The 20,361-nt window shown below is 43.6% G+C and overlaps 1 protein-coding gene across 2 annotated transcripts; it reads right to left on the bottom strand.

Annotated features, from left to right (window-relative positions):
* Positions 1–136: 136 nt before the first annotated feature.
* Positions 137–19,410, bottom strand: FAS (Fas cell surface death receptor). Of its 2 annotated transcripts, XM_050959631.1 has the most exons (9): positions 19,245–19,409; positions 11,628–11,790; positions 10,597–10,728; positions 7,115–7,226; positions 4,782–4,840; positions 4,166–4,240; positions 3,941–4,014; positions 2,256–2,280; positions 137–1,260 (listed from the first exon to the last, which is right to left on the bottom strand). In XM_050959631.1, the coding sequence occupies exons 1-9, from the start codon at positions 19,278–19,280 to the stop codon at positions 902–904; spliced, it is 1,035 nt and encodes a 344-aa protein (XP_050815588.1). In that variant the 5' UTR covers positions 19,281–19,409; the 3' UTR covers positions 137–901. The 2 variants fall into 2 exon arrangements, with proteins under 2 accessions (XP_050815588.1, XP_050815589.1); XM_050959632.1 differs by lacking the exon at positions 4,166–4,240 and having other exon boundaries at positions 19,245–19,410.
* Between the last annotated feature and the right edge of the window lie 951 nt (positions 19,411–20,361).

The raw sequence follows: 20,361 nt of genomic DNA, 5'->3' as shown, positions 1-20,361 counted from the left end.
GCTGCTTGTGTCTTACTTTAAATCTTTGCATTAGAAAAGCAAGTATCAAACATTTAGGCCTTGGATCACAGCTGGCATGACAGACCTTTAAAAATTGAGGACCCAGTTTTGTACTTCAGATATACAGGCACAGAACCCATTTCATTTCATGGATTTATTTTAAGACCAGAAAGGACCATCATGATTATTGTAGTAGGCAATATGAGGTTAGTTTGGGGCTCTTCATGAAATATGTATATTTCCATATGCTTTCACAACTGAAAGTACCATTCAAAGTAAACTATAAAAACAAGTATATTCATCTTGCAAATACTTACACAACTGAATAGCCCAACTGACTTTAAATGGGATTTCTCATGTGAGTAAATCTTTAACATGTTTACAGATTACATTAAAGTTAGTCTTTAAATATAAAATAAGAATTGAAATCCTTTTTTCCCTAAGTGCGTTTGCTGAAAATATTGTGAACATAACAGCAGAGTTTTCATTCTTTTACATAAGGAAATTAGTTATAAACCATAATTTCAGCATAACTAAATGCAAAGATCATCCATTGTCTCGGACCATAAATCCTTAAACTAAAGTTTCAATCCAAAACGTTGGCTGACTATTTTTGTGTGACACAGAAGCATTGTGAGTCCTCTGCATGAACTGCTATATTGTTGCTTTTTTAGTGACTGCTTCCCAGAGTCTCTGTTCCCAGTCCTTTTACAAAGAATAGGAAAATCTCAATCTTTGAAGTGCGCATCGATGCATTTCCAGAAGTTAGCCATGCTGTCTGTGCTTGTTCACTCGCCTCTTCTTTAATCATGTAGAAATGCTGAAGGGAACGGTCTTTGAAAACTTTGTTATTTACAATATAAAAATAATACTTACCAGTTTAGAAATATTTTCCTGCTGACTACACCTTATGTCCATCAGAAAGGGCACTGCTTTGCTCAGCAGTATTGACATTTGATCTTCCATTTTCCTGACTGCTGGAAGTAACCACGTTCAGTTTTTTCTCAATTTTATCAGCAACAGTACGCATACTAAATTTTCTAAGGCTGACGATCAAATTTCCATAAGCCCCCTTCATTCCATGATGTTGATACCAGATATGGAACAATTTGATTTTCTGCTCAGTTGAATCATTTAAATGGTCCTGGATTGTCTGCTCTATGGCAGGTTCTGGGATTTCATGCTTCCGAACAAAATTCTTGACCTGTGGTAGTGTCATCTCCTCCACAATAGCAGGAATGTGGGTGCTGAGGTCAATATCTGACAATACAAATAACATTTGAAAACACAAACTCATGGCAATAGTATTTTACTGATCTTTTTCATGTTTTAAATAGATGACACTTTTCCTATTCAAAACAGATGAGGTTTCAAGCCAAATGAGAGAGCAAGAGACAGTTTTTTACAGGCAAATTTATAGTAAGAATGGGTCGACATGCTAAACTCTCCTTTATGTTAGAAAATTCAAGCGTTCAGGCACGGACCCATATCCCCTTCTTGTGACTTCAAATAAGCCCTCAGATCTTTCTATAGGACCCTTTTTTCTTCCCTTCCTCCCATCACCAAATGTATGAACAGCATGTTAAGCAGGCAAGCACCTCTGGCATCCTCTTAGCTTGACCCTGAACCTCTCCATGATGATACTTCCATTGCTTGACTCATGCACTTGACAGTTCAGGGTCTAGAAACTTATCTTCTGGGCTTTGCACAGGACTACATTCCAATACTACATTATCTGTAATACAGTGTGAATGCCTTTGGCTTTGGAAGCTGCGGCATCCAGGAGATTAGAATATATGAATACCTGAGATCTGGCAACAAGCTTGCCAGTGGATCTACTGAACCAGTAGAGGGTTTCCTAGTTAGAGAGTCCTGTGGGACAAAGTCTTCAAAAATTTGCATATACTCACATTTTTTTAACAAGCAGGAAAACAGTTGGGTGCATTTTGCATTTTGGGTTTTTCAATAACTAATTCCTGCTAACATGTATCAAGTAACATAGGGTCTGCAGCCCTTACCAAGGCAAAACTTTCTTTGATTTAAAAACAATGAGAGTTGTCTTAGTCAGGACTGCAGGGCTGTTTCCATAACAGACATTTATTTAAGATGGAAAGTTATAAATCAGTGAGGAGTGACAGCTCTTCAAAACAGAGACTGACCTGGCATTAAACTGAAGAAAACATATATTCTTGCATATGGTTTCGAAACCATATTTCTCACCATTCCTACAGAGAAAGTAAAATGTTATTTCATACCTGGGTACATGAGACGTTCCATTTCCTGGAAACAGATAAAGAAAAAAGTGTAAAGGACGCCCTGCAGATTGTAGAGTCTCTGCCCTTCCCCCAAGTTTTTCTTTACTGTCAATTTTTATTTTTTGTTTTCTCATTTATTCCCATCTTCCCTTCTTCTTTCAGTGGCAAAGTCCCTTTTGTACCTTATTGGGGGGTGGGGTCGGACTCCCACTACAAATTATTTTTAAAACATCAAATTATGCAAAATGCTAAATTTCATGAAATTTGGAGTTTTCTCCCAGCTTTATCCACGACCCCTCTCTTTAATAGCCAGGCCATGTTTAGAACACAGTGCACTAGCCAATTTTAAACTGAGTAATAGAAATGAAGGTGGCCTCTATTTGGATCACCGGACTAGTACAAGAACTTCAGGTTCTTAGCTATTTGGAATGCTTAAGCAATGTATGGAGTATTCTTTAGGAGAGAAATGATCCTTTGTCTAAGTGAGGAGCGCCGTACTAGGCTGGAGAGAGATGCTGCTGCAAGAAGGGAGCTTCCCCCAGCACCACACCCTTCCTGTCTACACAGGGGCGGCTCTAGCCATTTCGCCGCCCCAAGCATGGCGGCACGCTGCGGGGGGCGCTCTGCCGGTCATCGGTCCCGCGGCTCCAGTGGACCTCCCGCAGATGTCCCTGCGGAGGGTCTGCTGGTCTGCGGCTCCTGTGGACCTCCCGCAGGCGTGCCTGCGGATGCTCCACCGAAGCCGCGGGACCAGCAGACCCTCTGCAGGGATGCCTGCGGGAGGTCCCCCGGAGCCACCTGCCACCCTCCCGGCGACCGGCAGAGCGCCCCCGCCCCCATGCCACCCCAAGCACGTGCTTGGCGTGCTGGGGCCTGGAGCCGCCCCTGTGTCTACAGCCCACAGATAAGCATGGGGGAGGGGGAGGGAGAAGAAATGATGCTCAACTCCTCCTCCTCCAGCAAACTTTGGGCCACTTTTTGCCTGTTTCTGTAACGATCTGACCCTAATGAGTCAGGCCAGCAAATATTTTACATTTCCCCCCAGGGTCCTCTGTAGAAAACTCTCACTCTGCTTCCTCATGGTCCCCTCAGTGTTGCAACTGTCCTTTGGCCACAGAGAACTGGATGAACTGAGCCCCTCAGTGCTGCTCACACATGGGCTGAGAGAATAGAGAGGGTCACAGCAGAATAACACAGTGTCCTCTCTTGTCCTCAGCTGCTGGGCACTCACTGCTAGCCCCTTCCATTCTAAGGAACAATGCATGTTTAAACATGGGACTATTTAGGGGATAAAATCTTCAACTTTATCTCAGGCAGAGAGAGAGTGGAACGATCCGAATAAAATCCCTGACTTCCTTCCTAGCTTGTGTGTGTAGCTGGTACAGGAGGGTTTGAAAACTTCCTCTTGTTCTCCATATATACATTGTACTATTAAAAACACTCTTTTTCAGAACAGCTTGTAGGAAGCACATGGACAAATCCTGTTATTTGCTTGACAAAAATAGTCTGGAACTCTCCTGCAAGTGTCTCTCTCTCTGTGGTGAAGTTTACTTCCCTCACATAAAGTCAGAGGGCAAAGGGAGGACAGGCCTCCACAATCTACACAGCCCCAGCGTGGATTTAAGTGGTGCAGAGGGCTTCATGCACCAAGCTGAATTTCAGCCATGCTAAGCAATGATACTTACAGGAGTGGGTGGTTTGTGGACAACCCAATGCCGCATCTGATTGTTCAAATCAAAATCCTTCCGTTTCTTCTTGTCTGAAACAAACCATGCCAAAGAATTTTAAAAACCAGCAGAGTATGTATCAGTGCTAAAATGGAGCACCTAAGAGAGGAGAATTACGATTAATTAAGCAGTAGAGTAGTCAATTCAGTATACAGTATAGATGAAGAAAAGAGACTAACTTACAATAGTATGCTGCTATGGCTAGTGATGCGATAGCAATTGCGATTCCAACCACTAGATAGATCCACCAGAAGTTCCCTGAAAATTTAGAGCATTGTAAAATGTACATAAAAGCAAAGCACAGAAAAACAGTGCAATACAACAACACACGTGGAACCCTTCACAGGATTATAAAGGCCAGACTGTGGAAGGCCCTTGTATAGATGTGTGCAGTGTGAGGAGACGACCAGTGAGGTGCAAGGAGTCTTCTCTCTTTGCTCCTTGCATCCCTGTGCCAGGGCAAGACACACAAATTATTCCTGTTCTCTCCTGCCAACAGGGACTGCTCCCCGTTACTGTTCCCAATGGAACAAGCCACTCTACAAGGGGCAAGCCCACCACACCAACCAGCAGAACTGACCAGTCATGGACTGAAGGCCATATTCCACCCTTGTGCAGCCGTGTGTACTCTCCCTGCATACCAGGTCTCCCCAGGAAGCATTTTATGTGGAGGTGCAGCACCACACTGCCTCAACCTGGGACTTAACACACGCAATCTGGCCTACACTGCATAGCTGATTCCACTGTATCCGACTGACTCTGCCAGTGGAGGTACCAAGATTAAGTAATTCACTCTCACTTTTGCATACGGTATTTGTGGTCGGGGTGCATTCTTTTTCAATTGCGCCATTTTCACACCTAGAGAAAATAGGAAAAATATGTATATATTTAATAGTAATTTAACGATAGAATAACAACACAATCTGTCATGGAAAGAAGACAAAGTTATCCATGCCCCCCCACCCTGTTACCAGTTGGCTTTTAATATAGTAAGAAAGTGGAGTTTTGAATTTAGTAGGCAGGAAGAAGTGTCTCTCTGGTCCTCCAAGGTTATATTTAGTCTCTAGGGATTCTTGTCCAGTTCCCTGTAAGTCATGAGTCATAATGTAAATGATGTTAATACCACTATTTACAGAGTGAATCCACACAGCCTTGTGAGCAGCTCAGGGTGCTGTACACCATGATAAAACCCAAAGAAACACAATAAAAACATAAAATATCCACAGGATAAAACAAAGGAAGGAGCCTAATAGAGAAAAAGGAAGTGAAGAGAAAGGCAATAAAGAAAGGACCAACAGCGCTCCTTCTAAAAGAACCCAAACACCTTTGGAATAAAGTTTTTACTTGCTTTTTAAATGTAAGGAGAGATTAGGACAGAGATGATTTTGGGGAGGCAGAAACAGTTCCACCCAATCCATCATTCCACAACCTCCTGACATGGAATAATTTTCTATCCACTCCAACAGAACACACAAAGACAAAGCTCAAAAAACGTGGAGTGGGAATTATTAAAAGTGGCCTCTAAATGAGTGTGTAGATTTGTGCATTCAAATGCATATTTGGACACAACTGTGGTAACTGTCCATGCAAATAGGGATCTATAAAATTTTAGGCCTTGTCCATTACAGTGCCCAATAACAAAAGCACAATTGCCTACACTCACTAATAGCTGAGGGGGGAGGGCACCCTTTGATAGAACTGAAAAGCATGCTGGCCTTATTCATAACAGAGCTGGTAATCAAACACCCATGCAGCAGGAAACAGAGGGTATGCCTACAGTACAATTAGACACTTGTGGCTGGCCTATGCCAGCTGACTCGGGCTAAAATAATCTGGCTAAGAGGTTATTGAACTGTGGTGTACACAGCAGAGCTGGAGCCTGGGTCTAGGACCCTGCAAGATGGGATGATCCCAGAAACTTAGCTGCAGCCTGAGCCCAAACTTCTACACTGCAATCAAACCTCTTTAGCCTCTTAGCCTGAATCAGCTGGCACAGGCCAGCTGTGGGTGTCTAACTGCAGTGTAGACATACAGAGAATTGCCTGCTGCACCAGGGTTACATGACTGTTTATGAACAGGAAACAAACACATCTCTCAGTCTGCCAAGGCCCCAGTGTGGGATGCAGTCAGTGTGACAAAAACCCAAAATCAGAGATTTAAAAAACTCATACCAGAAAACTAAAATGCTGAGGGATTCATTCCTTCAGCCAAAATTGATCTAAAATCTGTTTCATAATTTTAGATTTCTGATGAAAATTAATTTGTGCAGTAAATGAAGGAATACCAAATCTGTATGCACTATACTTGCTTTGTGACTAAAATGAGATGTATGCAGTGTTGTTGTAGCTGTGTTGGTCCCAGAATATTCAGTAGACAAGATGGGTTATGCAATATCCTTTATTGGACAAATATATTACCTCACCCATCTTGTCTCTCTAAAATGAGTGATGTCACTTCCTGGGGGGATTAGAGACGTATGGGTCCAAGGGAATTTGGCAGAAGATCCTATAAAAGGCACCTGCTGCTTTCCCTGAAGTTCTCTTCCTCTACAGACTGTCACCCTCTGGTATTCCCAGACCTTCCAACTCTTAATTCCTCTCCCATCCAATCCATCATTCCATAACCTCCTGACATGGAATAATTTTCTATCCACCCCAACAGAACACACAAAGACAAAGCTCAAAAAAACGTGGAGTGGGAATTATTAAAAGTGGCCTCTAAATGTGTGTGTAGATTTGTGCATTCAAATGCATATTTGGACACAACTGTGGTAACTGTCCATGCAAATAGGGATCTATAAAATTTTAGGCCTTGTCCAGACTAGGAAAAAATGTGCTTTTTTCCTCTAAATGAATGAGTTCAATAGAACTAGCTTAATTGAACTGAAAACCTCATTATGCTATAACTTGACCGCTAAAATGCAGCTAACAGGTGTTTAAGCGTGTCTACATTGATGTGGGATTTTCAATTGAGTTAAGTGAGTTAAATTGACTGAAAAATTAGTATCTTTCTTTCCTAATCTAAACAATGCCTTACAGGCCACATTGATATTGAAAAACTGGCTGAGTCTGGCTAATTCACATTAAATAACAAACCATTCGAATAGTTAAATAATAAAGACCTCAAACTTACTTGCTGCATGGGTCGCAATGATGACATGGGCCAGAAGAATTGCAAAAGTAGTGTTGTTTACACCTGCATTTTGTGTTCTGAGTGACGGTACAATGTTCTGCAACTTCCAAATCTAAAATAAATCCCAAGAGTTTTCTTCAATTCGAAGAAGAAGGTGGTATACTATTTTAGTGCACATTTAGCAAATGCTATGCTCAGGCCTAGTGCTGTAGCTCTATTAGCTCTATTGCTGTATGCATCAATGTGAGCTGGTCATAACAACAAGAATCACCATATTGTTTTCTACAAGCACCTTCTGATTGTGTAATACTGGGAAGAGGAGGGAAGGAAGGAGTCCTCTGCAATCAAACGTTGCAAAAAAAGAGCTGACAATAAGCACTTGCTTTGCTGGAAGGGGACTAGTATATAACATTACAAAATACTGGCAGTTTTTTTCTCATTCATCATTCTATGATACTTTATATAATGAATGGTCTAGTCTCCTGCATATTCAGTTGCCATTTCTGTAATGGTTCCCTGTGCATCTCCTGCATCATCCCCTGGTGCAGTTCCCTGATGTCCATCTACTTATTTGGACTGGACATTGGGTAAAACAGACAAGTTGGGCAGTGCCAAGTCACTCTGTTTGGCCTGGTTTGAACTAGTTTAGTTTTCTTCTAGTAAGATCTTGCTTTTTAAAGTCAGATTTTATCCACCATTGGCTAGTAAGATTGACATGACTGCAGGATCTTATAACAGCATGAGATACCCATACAGTACCAGTGACACACCTAGATCTGAAGGTGACTTTTAAAAAATATTTTCTGTAGCTGAATGAGTCCCAGGTGACGCAGGACTCAGATAGCGAGTGGGGACATTTGTCAGTACCTCCAGAGATATTAAAGGAAAGGACATGCTGCTGGAACTGAACCCCAGCCCACCCCTAAAAATGCCAATTTCAGCAGCCACCGAGGGTTGGGATGTGGCTGTAAGAGAAGGCTCCTTGTGCCCCATCCCACACTCTTGCACAGCCAGAGGGCCAGACACAATCAAGCACAAAACCCTGTAGGATGCTCAGGGTCCTGAGCCTCTAATAACTTTAAAATGAAGTTTAAATTTATTTAAAATTAATACAACAATTCCTTATTGGAAACTTTTTGTAAGCTAAGGATTTTCAACTCTTTGATGTGACTTGTGACCCCGCTCTCAGCCACCTGCAAACGGGTTTCCTCAAATGTCTCTTATAATACTATGCATAAATTTCTACTATGTCTTGCTTATGCAGCACCTCTGAGTTTGAGAAGCAGCTGCAAACCTGCTTCAGTGAGGACTAGAGTGGGAGCAGGTTTATGTTCTCCCAGATAGTTGCTTTGTGTCATGGGTGTGTGTGTCCATTGTAAAACACTCAAAACTGTGTCTGGGAAAATCAAGTTGTATCTCACATTGTCTAGTATGTGTGTGGATTTTTTATAATAAGGAACGATTCCAGGTAACTTCTGTAAGCAAGGTATTAAACAGAAACATTGGTTTTCGTGTACCTTTTGTTAACACCCTAAATGTTTGAATATATCTAAAATGTTTTCACTGTGGACCAGATTGTGAGCCAAGGTAAATGCTAAGACAAGGAACTCCAGGGGCATAAGGTGAGCGTGACCGACCGCACCCCTGTATTCTGACTCTACACATTATTGTAATAATCTTTCTACAAAATATGGCTTGTGAGGTATCATTTGAAAACTAATAACTCACTAGTCAATCATATCATAGTGAATGCATGAAATGACATTATATGTACAGTTATGAACATAAGATGAAGTTACAACTGAAATGTGTTTACCAGACAAGTTTGGGAAGTGGGTAACCAGTTTCCCAAAGACAAGCTGATGACTCTAACCAACTGTCATCAAAGTTGACTGGCCATCACCTGTCAAGTGGCCATACTTTGGCCACAAGGTGGGTGTCAGGAACAGATTGATTCACATTTTAACAAACAACATGGAACCTCTTTCACCACGTGACCCCAAGCCTCCACCATCACAGCTGGAAGGTAGTTGATCTAAGAGTAACCCTGAGGAAAATGCATTTCAAAGAATGGCTGGACTATAAAAGATCGGGGGCAAAAACACCCCAGGCAGTATCTCTCTCTCTCTCTCTCTCTCACTTTTTCATCTTAGAAGACAAAAGAATCAGTCTTTGGACTTTGGGGGGGGGGGGTTCTGACCTGAGACCTTGGTCATTTATGTTGCTAGAAACATTTGGTAAGAACCTTGAACCAAGTCTAGTTTGTTAACTTTTAGTTACTAGAAAGCATTTTATCTTTATTTCTCTTGTAGCCATTTCTGACTTTAATGCTTTATACTTGTACTCACTTAAGAATCTATCTCTTGGTAGTAAGTAAACTTGTTTTATTCTTTAATCACAATTAATCCAGTGTTGTGTTTAAACTGAATTGTTTGGTGACTCCAATTAAAGTAGCAAACTGTTGTAATAGTTTTCAAGTACGTAAAAGTTTGTTACAAGGAGGAGGGAGAAAAATGTTTTTTCTTAACCTCTGAGGATAGGACAAGAAGCAATGGGATTAAATTGCAGCAAGGGAGGTTTAGGTTGGACATTAGGAAAAACTTCCTGTCAGAGTGTTAAGCACTGGAATAAATTGCCTAGGGAAATTGTGGAATTTCCCATCACTGGAGATTTTTAAGAGCAGGTTAGACAAACACCTGTCACGGATGGTGTAGAAGATAATACTTAGTCCTGCCATGAGTGCAGGGGACTGGACTAGATGACCTCTCAAGGTCCCTTCCAGTCCTATGATTTGACTCCTTACAGAGGAAACAGATCTATAATACCTGAACTGTCCAGGAGAGGGCTGGACAGAGTAGAACACACATTTTGGGGGGGAAAATGTAGGACTGGGAATGTGTTGGGCCCATGCTGCAAGTGGTAACCAAGGCGAGTGGGAGCTGGAGTTTGACTGGAGTGTTGCTGGCAGGCTGCAGCTATAGACAGATATTCAGGATGTGACCTGCACACTGTTTGTGAGGGGCCCAGGTTGGGAGCTACAGCACCACAGCATTGTGAGGCACCCAACGTTGGGATGGCAGGTGGTGACACAACCCCTCACTAGTCTAGATTTCACCTTGGAATGTCATAGTGAACTACCCATATCACATGTCACACTGTGGGTGAAAGAGCCATCTTGAGGGACTTCTACTTGCCCTCCAACACAGGTGGGTGGGGAGTGGACAGAGCCTTAACTCTGTTCCCTCTCAAAGTGCCAACCAATGCACCTGAACAACTGCTCAGGAAAAGCACTGCCATGGCATGCTCCCTGCAGAGAAAAGGGGATCCAGGGACCAAACTGTAACTTTGTCACCATTTCCTCCCTGGTCTATTCCTGGGACATCATAACTATATGCTACCCTTTACTCAAAGCTTGTGGTAACTCCCCAGTTTTGTCCCACGGGAAGTTTTTTGTTGCTTGAGTTGCTATTTTACAGACCTACCAAGTTCAGAGTCACATGACTTGCACCTCATACACTCATCGAGAGAATTGTAATGATTCATGAATGATCCTTCTCTGCATCGTTCACAAGTTGTGTTTTTGTCCTTTGTGCAATCAACACTTTTAACTGAACCTGCAAAAAAAAATGCAAAAAGAAAAATGAAAGTTGTAGTATCTGTACCCAGAAGATGTCAGCTGGAAGATCTGCTTTAGATTTTCTATTTCTCTTCATCTCTTAAACTTTCTAATTTATGAATAATGACAAGATCAACATTTTCTAAATGCTACAGATAAATTATATGGGTTTCTATCCATACATGTATTTTGGTAATGTAGCGTATGTAGGGTTGGATTTAAGATTCTAATTATTAAGAACAAGAAGGAAAATTTACTAAACAAATGATCTGTTCAATGAAAATACCTATTCACAGGTATAAATGGGGAGCTGTGTGGGCAAAAGAGCATGAACGCATTTTTTACCTCCTTCAAAATTGTGCATGTAAATATCCCAGTGCTTTTGTATGAATGCCAAGTAGCTTACACAGACTTGTCTGAAATCCATGGGAAGTTATTGGCACAAACTTAGTAAATATTTGTGTGTTTTCTATGATTCTGCATTCTAGCTAGGCTTGGAACAGGTCATGTGAAAGTATTCGCATAGCATGGAATAATCATATACATCTTTAGGGAAACAGCTTAAAGACAAGAAGGTTAGAGACCAATCCATAGAATACAGTTTTCAGTGCCCAAGGGATTTCTAAAAATATGAAGCCAATGTAGTCCTGCCACTTGGGGGCCAGAGGAAGGCCCTATAACACTGTGTCCCAGTAGAAGCTACAGCATGTAGAGCAGGGGTAGTCAATTATTTTTATTTTCGGGGTCCATTCAAAAATGTCTGGCAGTCCAGATTTGGCCGACAGTCCACCTATTGACGCCCTCTGATGTAGAGTATTTATCAAGCAGTATGCAGTTCTGCCTGTGGCCATTTCCACTCACCTCTTTTTCAATAAATTATTTTAAAATGATACCTACCAGGTGGACACTTCTTACAGCAGATATTTTCTGCAGCATATTCTCCCTCTTTACATTTAAGTTCCCTTTTAGAAATATTCCTCTTTATAGACAGCTTATCATATACAGTGTGTGCAGCAGGTACATCACTGTCACACTGTGATCCAATAGTCCAAACACACACCTAGGAGAGAACAGGAAAATTATAGGTGTGGGAAAATTGCTCAAACTCTTCCTCCTACCCCAGCCTCCTGTTATTTGTAGAGTGGGCTACAGTAGCACTAGACCCTGAGAGAGGAGTGGATGAAGGCGTGGGAGCAGTACCCCACAGCAAGGGTTGGAGGAGAGGTGGGGAGGGAAAGCGGGGAAACAATGTCTCACGGTGTGTTCCATATCTCAGGGGGTCACCCTACACAAAGATGCCGTAGTGACAGCATCATTGCCTCCTTCCAGACCTGGGTGGAGATTGGCTCTGGGAGCCAAAAGTGCTCTGAGTGCTGTAAGAGCACTGCAGGGTGTGGGGCTGTGTCCATGTCCCCCAGCGCTTGCAGCAGCTCTGACTGACTGCTTTGCTAGGACCTACAGAAGGGTCTGGAAACCCACAGTCCATGGGGAAACCTGTAGGTTAACAGGTCTGACATTGTGAAGTGGACTACACACAGGCTCAAAGAAGTAAAATGGAGGCAGAATGCCCTTAATCCACCTACTTGGGCTATCCTGACCACAGGTGCAGTGCACAGGTGTAAATGGGACTACACTGTGAGTAGGCCTGAAGGAAATTATGATGCTGTCCACAAACAGGAGGGCTGTGACTCAGAGGGGTTTCTGAGTCAGTGCATCTCAGAGCAGCTCTTTGGGCATGTAGTCTAGCCATCATTCCTTGCTCAGGGCTGTGCCTAAAGTCACATTCTTGCTCTGAGAAACTGTTCATGTTCCAGAAATATTTATTCTCAGACACACTGGGCCGGATTTTCCTCTCCTTCACTCTTTTATACCAGTAACAGGTGCAGTTCCAGCAATTCAGAGGAGGTAATACTGATTGATACGAATGTGAGAGAGAGAGGGGAGAATCAGCGCCAGAATATCAAGTCAGCAGTTGTCATTTTGAAAAGGAGAATACAGTGTGGAACAGAAAGATAAACACAGGGAGAGTGTACGGTGGAGCAAGAATCAGTAGCCAAATGTAACGTGTTACTACAAATTCCATCTAGTGCTAGGGACAGAAGGTGAAGGAGCAAATACAAGATAAGCATGAAAAGAAAAAGGTGTAAAGAATTGGATAGAATGAGTTATTATAATAACTTTCTAAATGACAGACACGTGCAAAGCAAGTAACTGATAACTATGCAGAAACCACACTAACAAACCCTTCTAGCTTCTACTATGTGCATGCATGAACTCAGAACTCTCCTCCAAACCACCAAAACCACCCCACCTCTCCCCCTTGTTGACACAATAGGGAAAGACAGAAACATAATGCATAGTAACATATACAGAATCAATTTATTACCACAGATAATTCTGTACTTCCTAATACAATAAGTGTGGACTACTTCTCAGGAGCTTTCTTTCAAGTAGCATCACATAGGCACTGCACGCAGAAACTTTATACATTGCCCTACATTTGATAGTCTTCCTTTTTTGCTTCCCCTCATCCCCAAAGTGACATTCTAATTTTTCTTTTTTTTTTTTCATTCTTTTTCTTTTGATTCTCCTTGGAATTGCCACTCCCACATGATATGCAGTCCTCTGAAATTAAAATGTAATTACTAATAACAAAAGGAACACTAATGTTAACACAATTTGATGGTATGCTTGGGAAACCACTCGTGTCCTCAGTAGTACCCATATCACTCAGTGGCAATAACTGAAGGTACACGCATGCATTAAGGGGATGATAGGTGCTTTTTTATCTGTTTTCATACAAACAGATGTATACAATGTACATTTTTAGCCTAGAATGACGCATGGAGGCTTGTCTTTGTTCTTTTCCTAATCTAAAACAAATGCCATTTTTAAACTAAAAGTCTAAACATCCAGTAGGATCAAAATAAGTAGGGGCAACTAACCCCAGAAAAACCCTAAGAAATCACAGTTTGGGCCAGATTGTCAGTTCCAATTCCAATTGATCTGCTCAGGCATTAACCTTCTTTCAGAGCCCCTCTCTATATTGGGGAACCCATAGAAGTGCGTTCCAATGGCAGGCCCCAGTTGGGGAATCCTTGGCAGTGTGGCAATTGAGCCAAGCTACCTACAGAGCCACAACAGAGCCATTGAGGGCCTAGTGGCTCCTCCAGGATCCATGTGATTTGTGGACAATACCTCAGGTCTCTTATACAGGCAGAACACTTCCCACCAATGGAAGACTTCAGAGGAAACACTATGTAGCGGCATAACGATCTAACCCTACCATAGTCATAATACATACAATATTTGTACGTGAGACCCAGATAGTGGATGGGCAATTGCTTAAATAGTAAGTTTAAAAGAAATTATCTGCTTCCTCTCTGTCACCCATTCTCTTCTTTCATTGATTTCCCATCCCCACATGGAAGCGTGCTCCTGCATCTATTAATTTGGGGCCATAATTTTCAACCATTCAAAACCTCTCATCTGTTCTTGCATCAGTCACACAGCAGCAAGTGCATATAGCTCATTAGGGGTTCTTAAGAAATTTAAAAAGGGGGAGAGGAGATTTCCTTGCTTTGGCGTTGGATAGCAAGATGTGGGAAGCTTTGTTTATGTTCTGATGTTTGTCTGCTCTTGGTAGTTCTTTCACTAATGATGACTTTATGAACAGTTTAGCCCCCTTTTGCTATTTTAATGATTTTTTTTCTTTTGAAAATTCAAAAGCTTACATTAATCCTAGCAAGATAGAACTATCAAACAGGTGGTAATTTTATATTGTTTGGCAAATGGATCCTTTCCTTGTACTCTTTTAGATGAAGCAGACTTCTTACTATAGCAGTTGCTCTCTAGTCCAGACACGCCAAACCCACGGGAAAAAATTCAGAAATTGGGCTTGTTTTTGGCTTAATTGGCTTGTGAGTTGCTTGTTGGCTAGTTTTGGGCTTTTTGCTTCTGTTTTTTTATCAGCTCCCAGCAAGCAGGGGAAAGGAGGGAACAGAGTCAGGGGCGCACAGTGGGCCCACCACAGTCCTAGACCGCATGCCGAGGGGATCTAGTCACATAGAGTGTTGGGGTTCTTAGGGATTGGCTTGTTTTAGCCTTGTTTTTAAATAGGATTAGATTAATTTTTGGCTTACCGTGAAAGTCAGAGTGCTTATTTACCATGTGAAAGTTGGCAACTGTGCTCTGGTCCAGTTTCCAGTAGCACATTTTTCTCTTTCCACTCCCTACTCTTTTTGCTCTATTTCACCTATCCTTTTCTTTTTTCACATTAAGATGAAATGTACAGTTATCAGTGAACTGCACAGAAGCAACCACTCAAAGTGACAGTTCCTCATGTTCCAAAGTTTTCAGCGCACTTGAGACATGAGAACCAGTGGGCAAGAAAGAGGAATTGAGTTTAATTTTGTGAAGTCAACAGAGTTACAGTGGTGTAAAACCCCTAGAATTTGTGTATCTTTGGTGCTGAGGTTAATAGGATCTGGGTGTGTTCAGTGCCTCTGGAAATTAGACTTATTGGGGTCTAAACCCCCGTTTCCCCCAAACAAGATCAAATTTGAAAATGTTGGCATTAATGTCTTGTCTCAGTTTCCCCACCTGTACAGTGGGGGTAATAACACATCCTTGTACTGTATCACAGGAGTGTTCTGTGGATTTTTTGGAGTTCTTTCTCAATGCACATTTATTAATGATTACTGTCTATTGTTAAGACTTGCAGCAACACTAACAGCTTCTATCTCATTGTTGCTACTCTGTGGCCGGATGTCAAAATGGAAGATTCAAGGTAAGCTTATGATCTGTTTTTTTTCTTGTATACAACATATTGCAGTTCACTCTTCAGCGTTTCCTGGTTGTTCAGTGTCTTGCATCAAAGTAGAAGAAAACAGAAATTCATCTCAGCAGTAGAGTAGGTAAACATATTGTGCAAATACAGACCCAGTTATGCAAACACTTATGACAAGATTCACTTTACACGTGAATCATCCATTCGACTTGAATCTGACTATTTATGTGCATTCATTTTAAGCACATGTACAAATCTTTGCACTATCAGAGTCATAAGGGTGGAACAAACACTTTAGTGTGAGGGCCTTAACTTCTAAGAGGTCTTTTCTAAATTCTCAGAAATTGGCCACTTATTATATACACAACCTTACTATATGAACTAGAAAATTATTAGCTAGTATTTAGTTTGCTGTTTTCAAGGTACCCAAATGTGTTCCTATTAAATTTAGTTTTATATAGGTTCTGGTACCACATTCATCATTGCGCGAGTGTCCTCCAGCTGTTTTTCTCAAATGGTCTGTGTTTTGCTTTTTATATGAGGGCAGGTCTATGATTAATCTTTTGGTAAAATAGAAATAGTAAGAGCCTAAGGAGGGTCACCTGATCAAACATCACCTATGAAATTAACAGAAAGCAGAGGAAGTACTTTTTCATGCAACACACAACTAAGTGGTGGAACTCATTGTCATGGGATGTTGTGATAGCTAAAGTATCACTGGGTTCACAAAAGGACTGGATAACTTGAAGGAGAATAGGTCCATCAGTGGCTATTAGCCAAGATGCTGAGGGACACAGCCCCGTGCTTGGGACGACCCTAAACCTCCAACTACCAAAAGATGGGAGTGGAAAATAGGGGTGGATCACTCCATAATTACCCTGTTCTGTATGATCCCTCAGAAGCTCTGTTACAGGCCACTGGGTAAGATGGACCATGATCTTACATGCTTAAGGATCTGCTTCTGCAACTGATGTGCCATGAGTGCAAGGGTTTGCTTCTGTGAAATCATCTGCAGGATCAGGGCCTAATAAACCCAACTACTCTCATGTTCTGGTGTAACTAAATTAACCGACCAGACACATACTGCAGGGCTTTTTTGTTGTTGTTGTTGTTGTTGTTGTTAAGTGTGGTAAAATCATATGCTAGAAAAATCAGGGAAGAGGGAATAAAAGATTTGTGGGATAGCTACTTCCTCTCTGGCTAACGGGACTGGGATTTGACAGAGAGCCTGGTTTAGATGGAAACATCAGCATACTGTGTATATTAAAGGGACGAATGATGGGAAGAAGTTTTGTTTACACCACTATCAGTTTGACGTAAATTCAGAATATAGATGCATTTCTATTTTTGACTGTGATTATGTCTATGTAAGTGTGATATATTTGGAGTACGTCTCTGCAACTGGTGTGCTGTAGGCGTTTCTTCCCTTTTGACACACACGACCTATACTTCTGCTGTTTGGATGTTAAGCATCCTCTATACTATTTAATTTATATTTTGGTGTTTTGTGGAGTGGAACAGTTGTAAGGCTCCATAATATAAACTGAGTCACATAACTGCAATACCAAAATTAATATTGTACCCCTCAAGTGATGAATAAAATCTATTGTTAAAATTTTGCTACCAATCATCTCAATACTAGCCTCTGCTCCGCAAACAATCATTCAGTGCCAAACATAACCATGCTGCAGGGAGATCTTATGTGTGAAATTCAATACCATATCTCAGAGGGTTGACAGCAGTAACTGAGGGAGGATTCATATAGTTATGGTCCTCAGACAAAATGCTAGAAAACATCAGAAGGAGCAGGGGTTCTCAAACTGGGGGCTGGGACCCTGCAGGGTGTTGCAAGCTTATTCCATGGGGAGTCTCAAGGTGTCAGTCTCCACCCCAAACCCTGCCAGCATTTATAATGGTGTTATATATATTTTAAAGTGTTTTTAATTTATCGAGGGGAGGAGGTGTCACACTCAGAGGCTTGCTATGTGAAAGGGGTCACCAGTACAAAAGTTTGAGATCCACTGAGAAAGAGTCTTAGGTCCAGTGTATCTCCCTGGAGTGGAAGAAGGGAATGAAAAATCCCAGTCCTGCAAATACTTAAGCACATGATTAACTTTACTACCTTGAGCAGTCCCACTGATTTCAATAGGACTACTCATGGTAACAAAGTCAAGAATGCATTTGCAGGCTTGGGGCCATAATAAGTAAGTTTTTATAAACTGAGGATATCACATTTTCAGGGCCCAATCCTGCTCCCAACTGATATCAAGAGTAGTTTGTCCATTAATAATTTCATCTCAAATCTGCAGTTTGCATGGATCACCATTAAAGGATCAGTAATTGCCAATTGCTGGGACAGTTTTCTTACACTAGGAAATGGATGTGATAACTGTGCAGGGCCGGTGCAAGGATGTTTTGTGCCTAGGCAAAACTTTCACCTTGCGCCCTCCCCCGTCCCCAAGCCCCTGCCCTGAGGCGCTCCCCTGCCCCCGCAGCAGCTCCCCCCTTTGCCCTGAGGTGCCCCCTCGCAGCAGCTCCCCACACCCCACCCTCTGCCCTGAGGCGCCCCTCCCCAGCTCACCAATCAGCTTAGGCGCCGCAAGCCTGGGAGGTGGGAGAAGTGAAGCAGCCACAGCATGTTCGGGGAGGAGGCGGGGCAGGAGTGAGCTGGGGCGGGGAGTTCCCCTATGTGCCGCCCCCCACTTACTTGCTGCAGGTGGCCCTCCCCGTGCTCCCCTGCCCCAGCTCCCTCTGCCTAAATGCTGGCAGCGACCGGGGCGGCCGAAGATCCGGCCGCCATAGTCGCTGCCGAAGAAAATGCTGACCCCCCAAATCCTAGTGCCTTAGTCTACTGCCTAGGTCGCCTAAATGGTTGCACCAGCCCTGTAACTGTGTCATGTTGGCAAATGTCAATTTTCAAAAATAGAACAGCTCTCCAAAATTAGGAATTCACTTGTAAGCCAGCCAAAGGAGGGCCCTATACCAACTCTGCAGAACATTCAGTTTGTCCTTTATTGCATCACAGTTCTTTATAACTTAAGTACAAGTGAGGGATCGAAAGACTTTAGTTTTACTGCATCGCTTCACTCCACAGAAAGACCCAAAGTGACATACCTAGGGGTGAAAGGGGGAGTTCCCTTTACAGGCTACCTGGAGTCTCCCTTCACTAGTCTTTTTAAAACAGTCCCCAAATCAAAGCGCTTCTAGGAAAGAATATTTCCGAGCCACGTCTCCTTCACATGGGCTCCGAGTCAACTGGCCCCGATCTCAAGGAAGCAGGAATAGTTTCTGTTTAGTGCGGCTGTGTCACGCAGCAGGCAGGACTTTATCTCTACCTGATCTCACTTCTCAGAAACGAGTATTTGTTTATGGTCGAAGTCGAGCGAGGGATCGACCTTTCCCTGCGTTCCCTACGTGGGCAGCCCAGCCAAGCCCCCGGCTCCCGCTCGCTGAGGGCTGGGAGCTGGTTTGTGCCCCGCGCCGTGCACCCCAGCAGAGGGAGGGAAGTGACAAGTCCTGGCCATTGCCCCCCGAGCCCGGCAGCCGTCTGCGCCCCTGCCCCAGCACTGACTGAGAGCGACACCGGCTCAAACAGGCGGCAGGAGATTCCCCGTGAGGTTGGCTCCGCTAGAGGCGCAGCCCTGGGGAGACGGACAAGCGGCCGCCCGGCCTCGGCCCCCTCCCCGGACAGCCCGGCGGCGAGGCACGGGCGAGACGGGACTTACTAGGACGAGGCGGAGGAAGAGGAGCCCTGCGCTCATGCTGCTGCCGGCCGGCGCGCTGCCCGGGCAAGCCCTCCAAAGCGAAAGTGAGTCGCGCCGCCAGGGAACTGCCCTCGCCGCCGTCACCCCGGGTGTGCATCGAGCTCTGGTGCCCAGCGGCAGCACCTGCCCCGCCCCGAGCTGTGCCGGCCAGGGGCAGGCTCCTCCCCCGGGGCTGGCCGGAGCCCGTTCCGCTCCCGTGCCCAGCGCAGGGCAGGGGGCCGGGATCCCCGCAAAGGGCGTAGTGTAGGGAGCGCCTGGAGCACCAGGGGGGCGCGTGGCGCGAAGAAGCTGCGTGGAGCCGCAGCTGGGACTGGGAGGCTCCTTCTCCCAACAGACACCAAGTGTTGTTGCTACAGTTTTGCATGGTGCAATGTGGGCTCACGCCAGCAGCAGCCTCGTGGACAAGCGGCAAAACAATTGTATTGATCTCAACGTTAGGCGTGAGATTCCGCTGGATTCCTTTCATCCTGCTCCTGGACAGGGCCCGGCTGTGGGTGTATCTGGCCGCCTTATTTGGGAAAGAGTCCCAGGTGTCTCTTGCCACATGCTTAGGGTTGCCAACCCTCTAGGATTGGCCTGGGGTTTCCTGGAATCCCCACTGATCTCCCCAGGTGGCCATTGAAAGCAGTCTAGGAGATTTTAATAGGAAATTTTAAGAAAATGACATTACCTCATTGGGAGGGGTATCTCCTGGAATTGCATCAGAGTTGGCACCCCATGGACTTTGAGATGCCTGAGTCCAGAACAGTCTTGTGCTCAGGTGTATCTGAGTGGCAGTTCTGTGGTGACCTATGGGGTGGTAATAAATTGTACTCCTATAGCACCTTTTCTACAATGATTTAGGTGTTTTAAAATGAATCCATTAAAGCTAACAATACTCCTGTGATGTAGATTTACAGAGGAAGGGCGTTGCAGTGGCTAGTCTGCTAGGCTGGGCTTCAAGAGCTGGGTCAGTTTTGTTCTCTACTGCAGACTTCCTGTGTGACCCTTGGAAAGTGACTTAAAGCTGGGTTATTACACATAGGTACTAGGTACGTAATGATTGCAGATAGCTGCCTAGTGGGATTTTCAAAATGCC

The sequence above is a fragment of the Gopherus flavomarginatus genome, chromosome 6 (genome assembly GCF_025201925.1).
Source record: "Gopherus flavomarginatus isolate rGopFla2 chromosome 6, rGopFla2.mat.asm, whole genome shotgun sequence".
NCBI classification, from domain to species: Eukaryota; Metazoa; Chordata; order Testudines; family Testudinidae; genus Gopherus; species Gopherus flavomarginatus.
The sequence above is the reverse complement of the archived record's forward strand: the minus strand, read 5'-3'. Positions and strand labels throughout refer to the sequence as shown.

Coding starts and splice junctions, on each gene's coding strand:
- FAS (XM_050959631.1), bottom strand. CDS start 19,280: ATGAGCGCAGGGCTCCTCTTCCTCCGCCTCGTCCTA. Junction 7,227..10,596: donor GTCATGTGACTCTGAACTTG/GTAGGTCTGTAA, acceptor GATTTATTTTAG/ATTTGGAAGTTGCAGAACAT. Junction 4,841..7,114: donor CATTGCGACCCATGCAGCAA/GTAAGTTTGAGG, acceptor TATTTTCTCTAG/GTGTGAAAATGGCGCAATTG.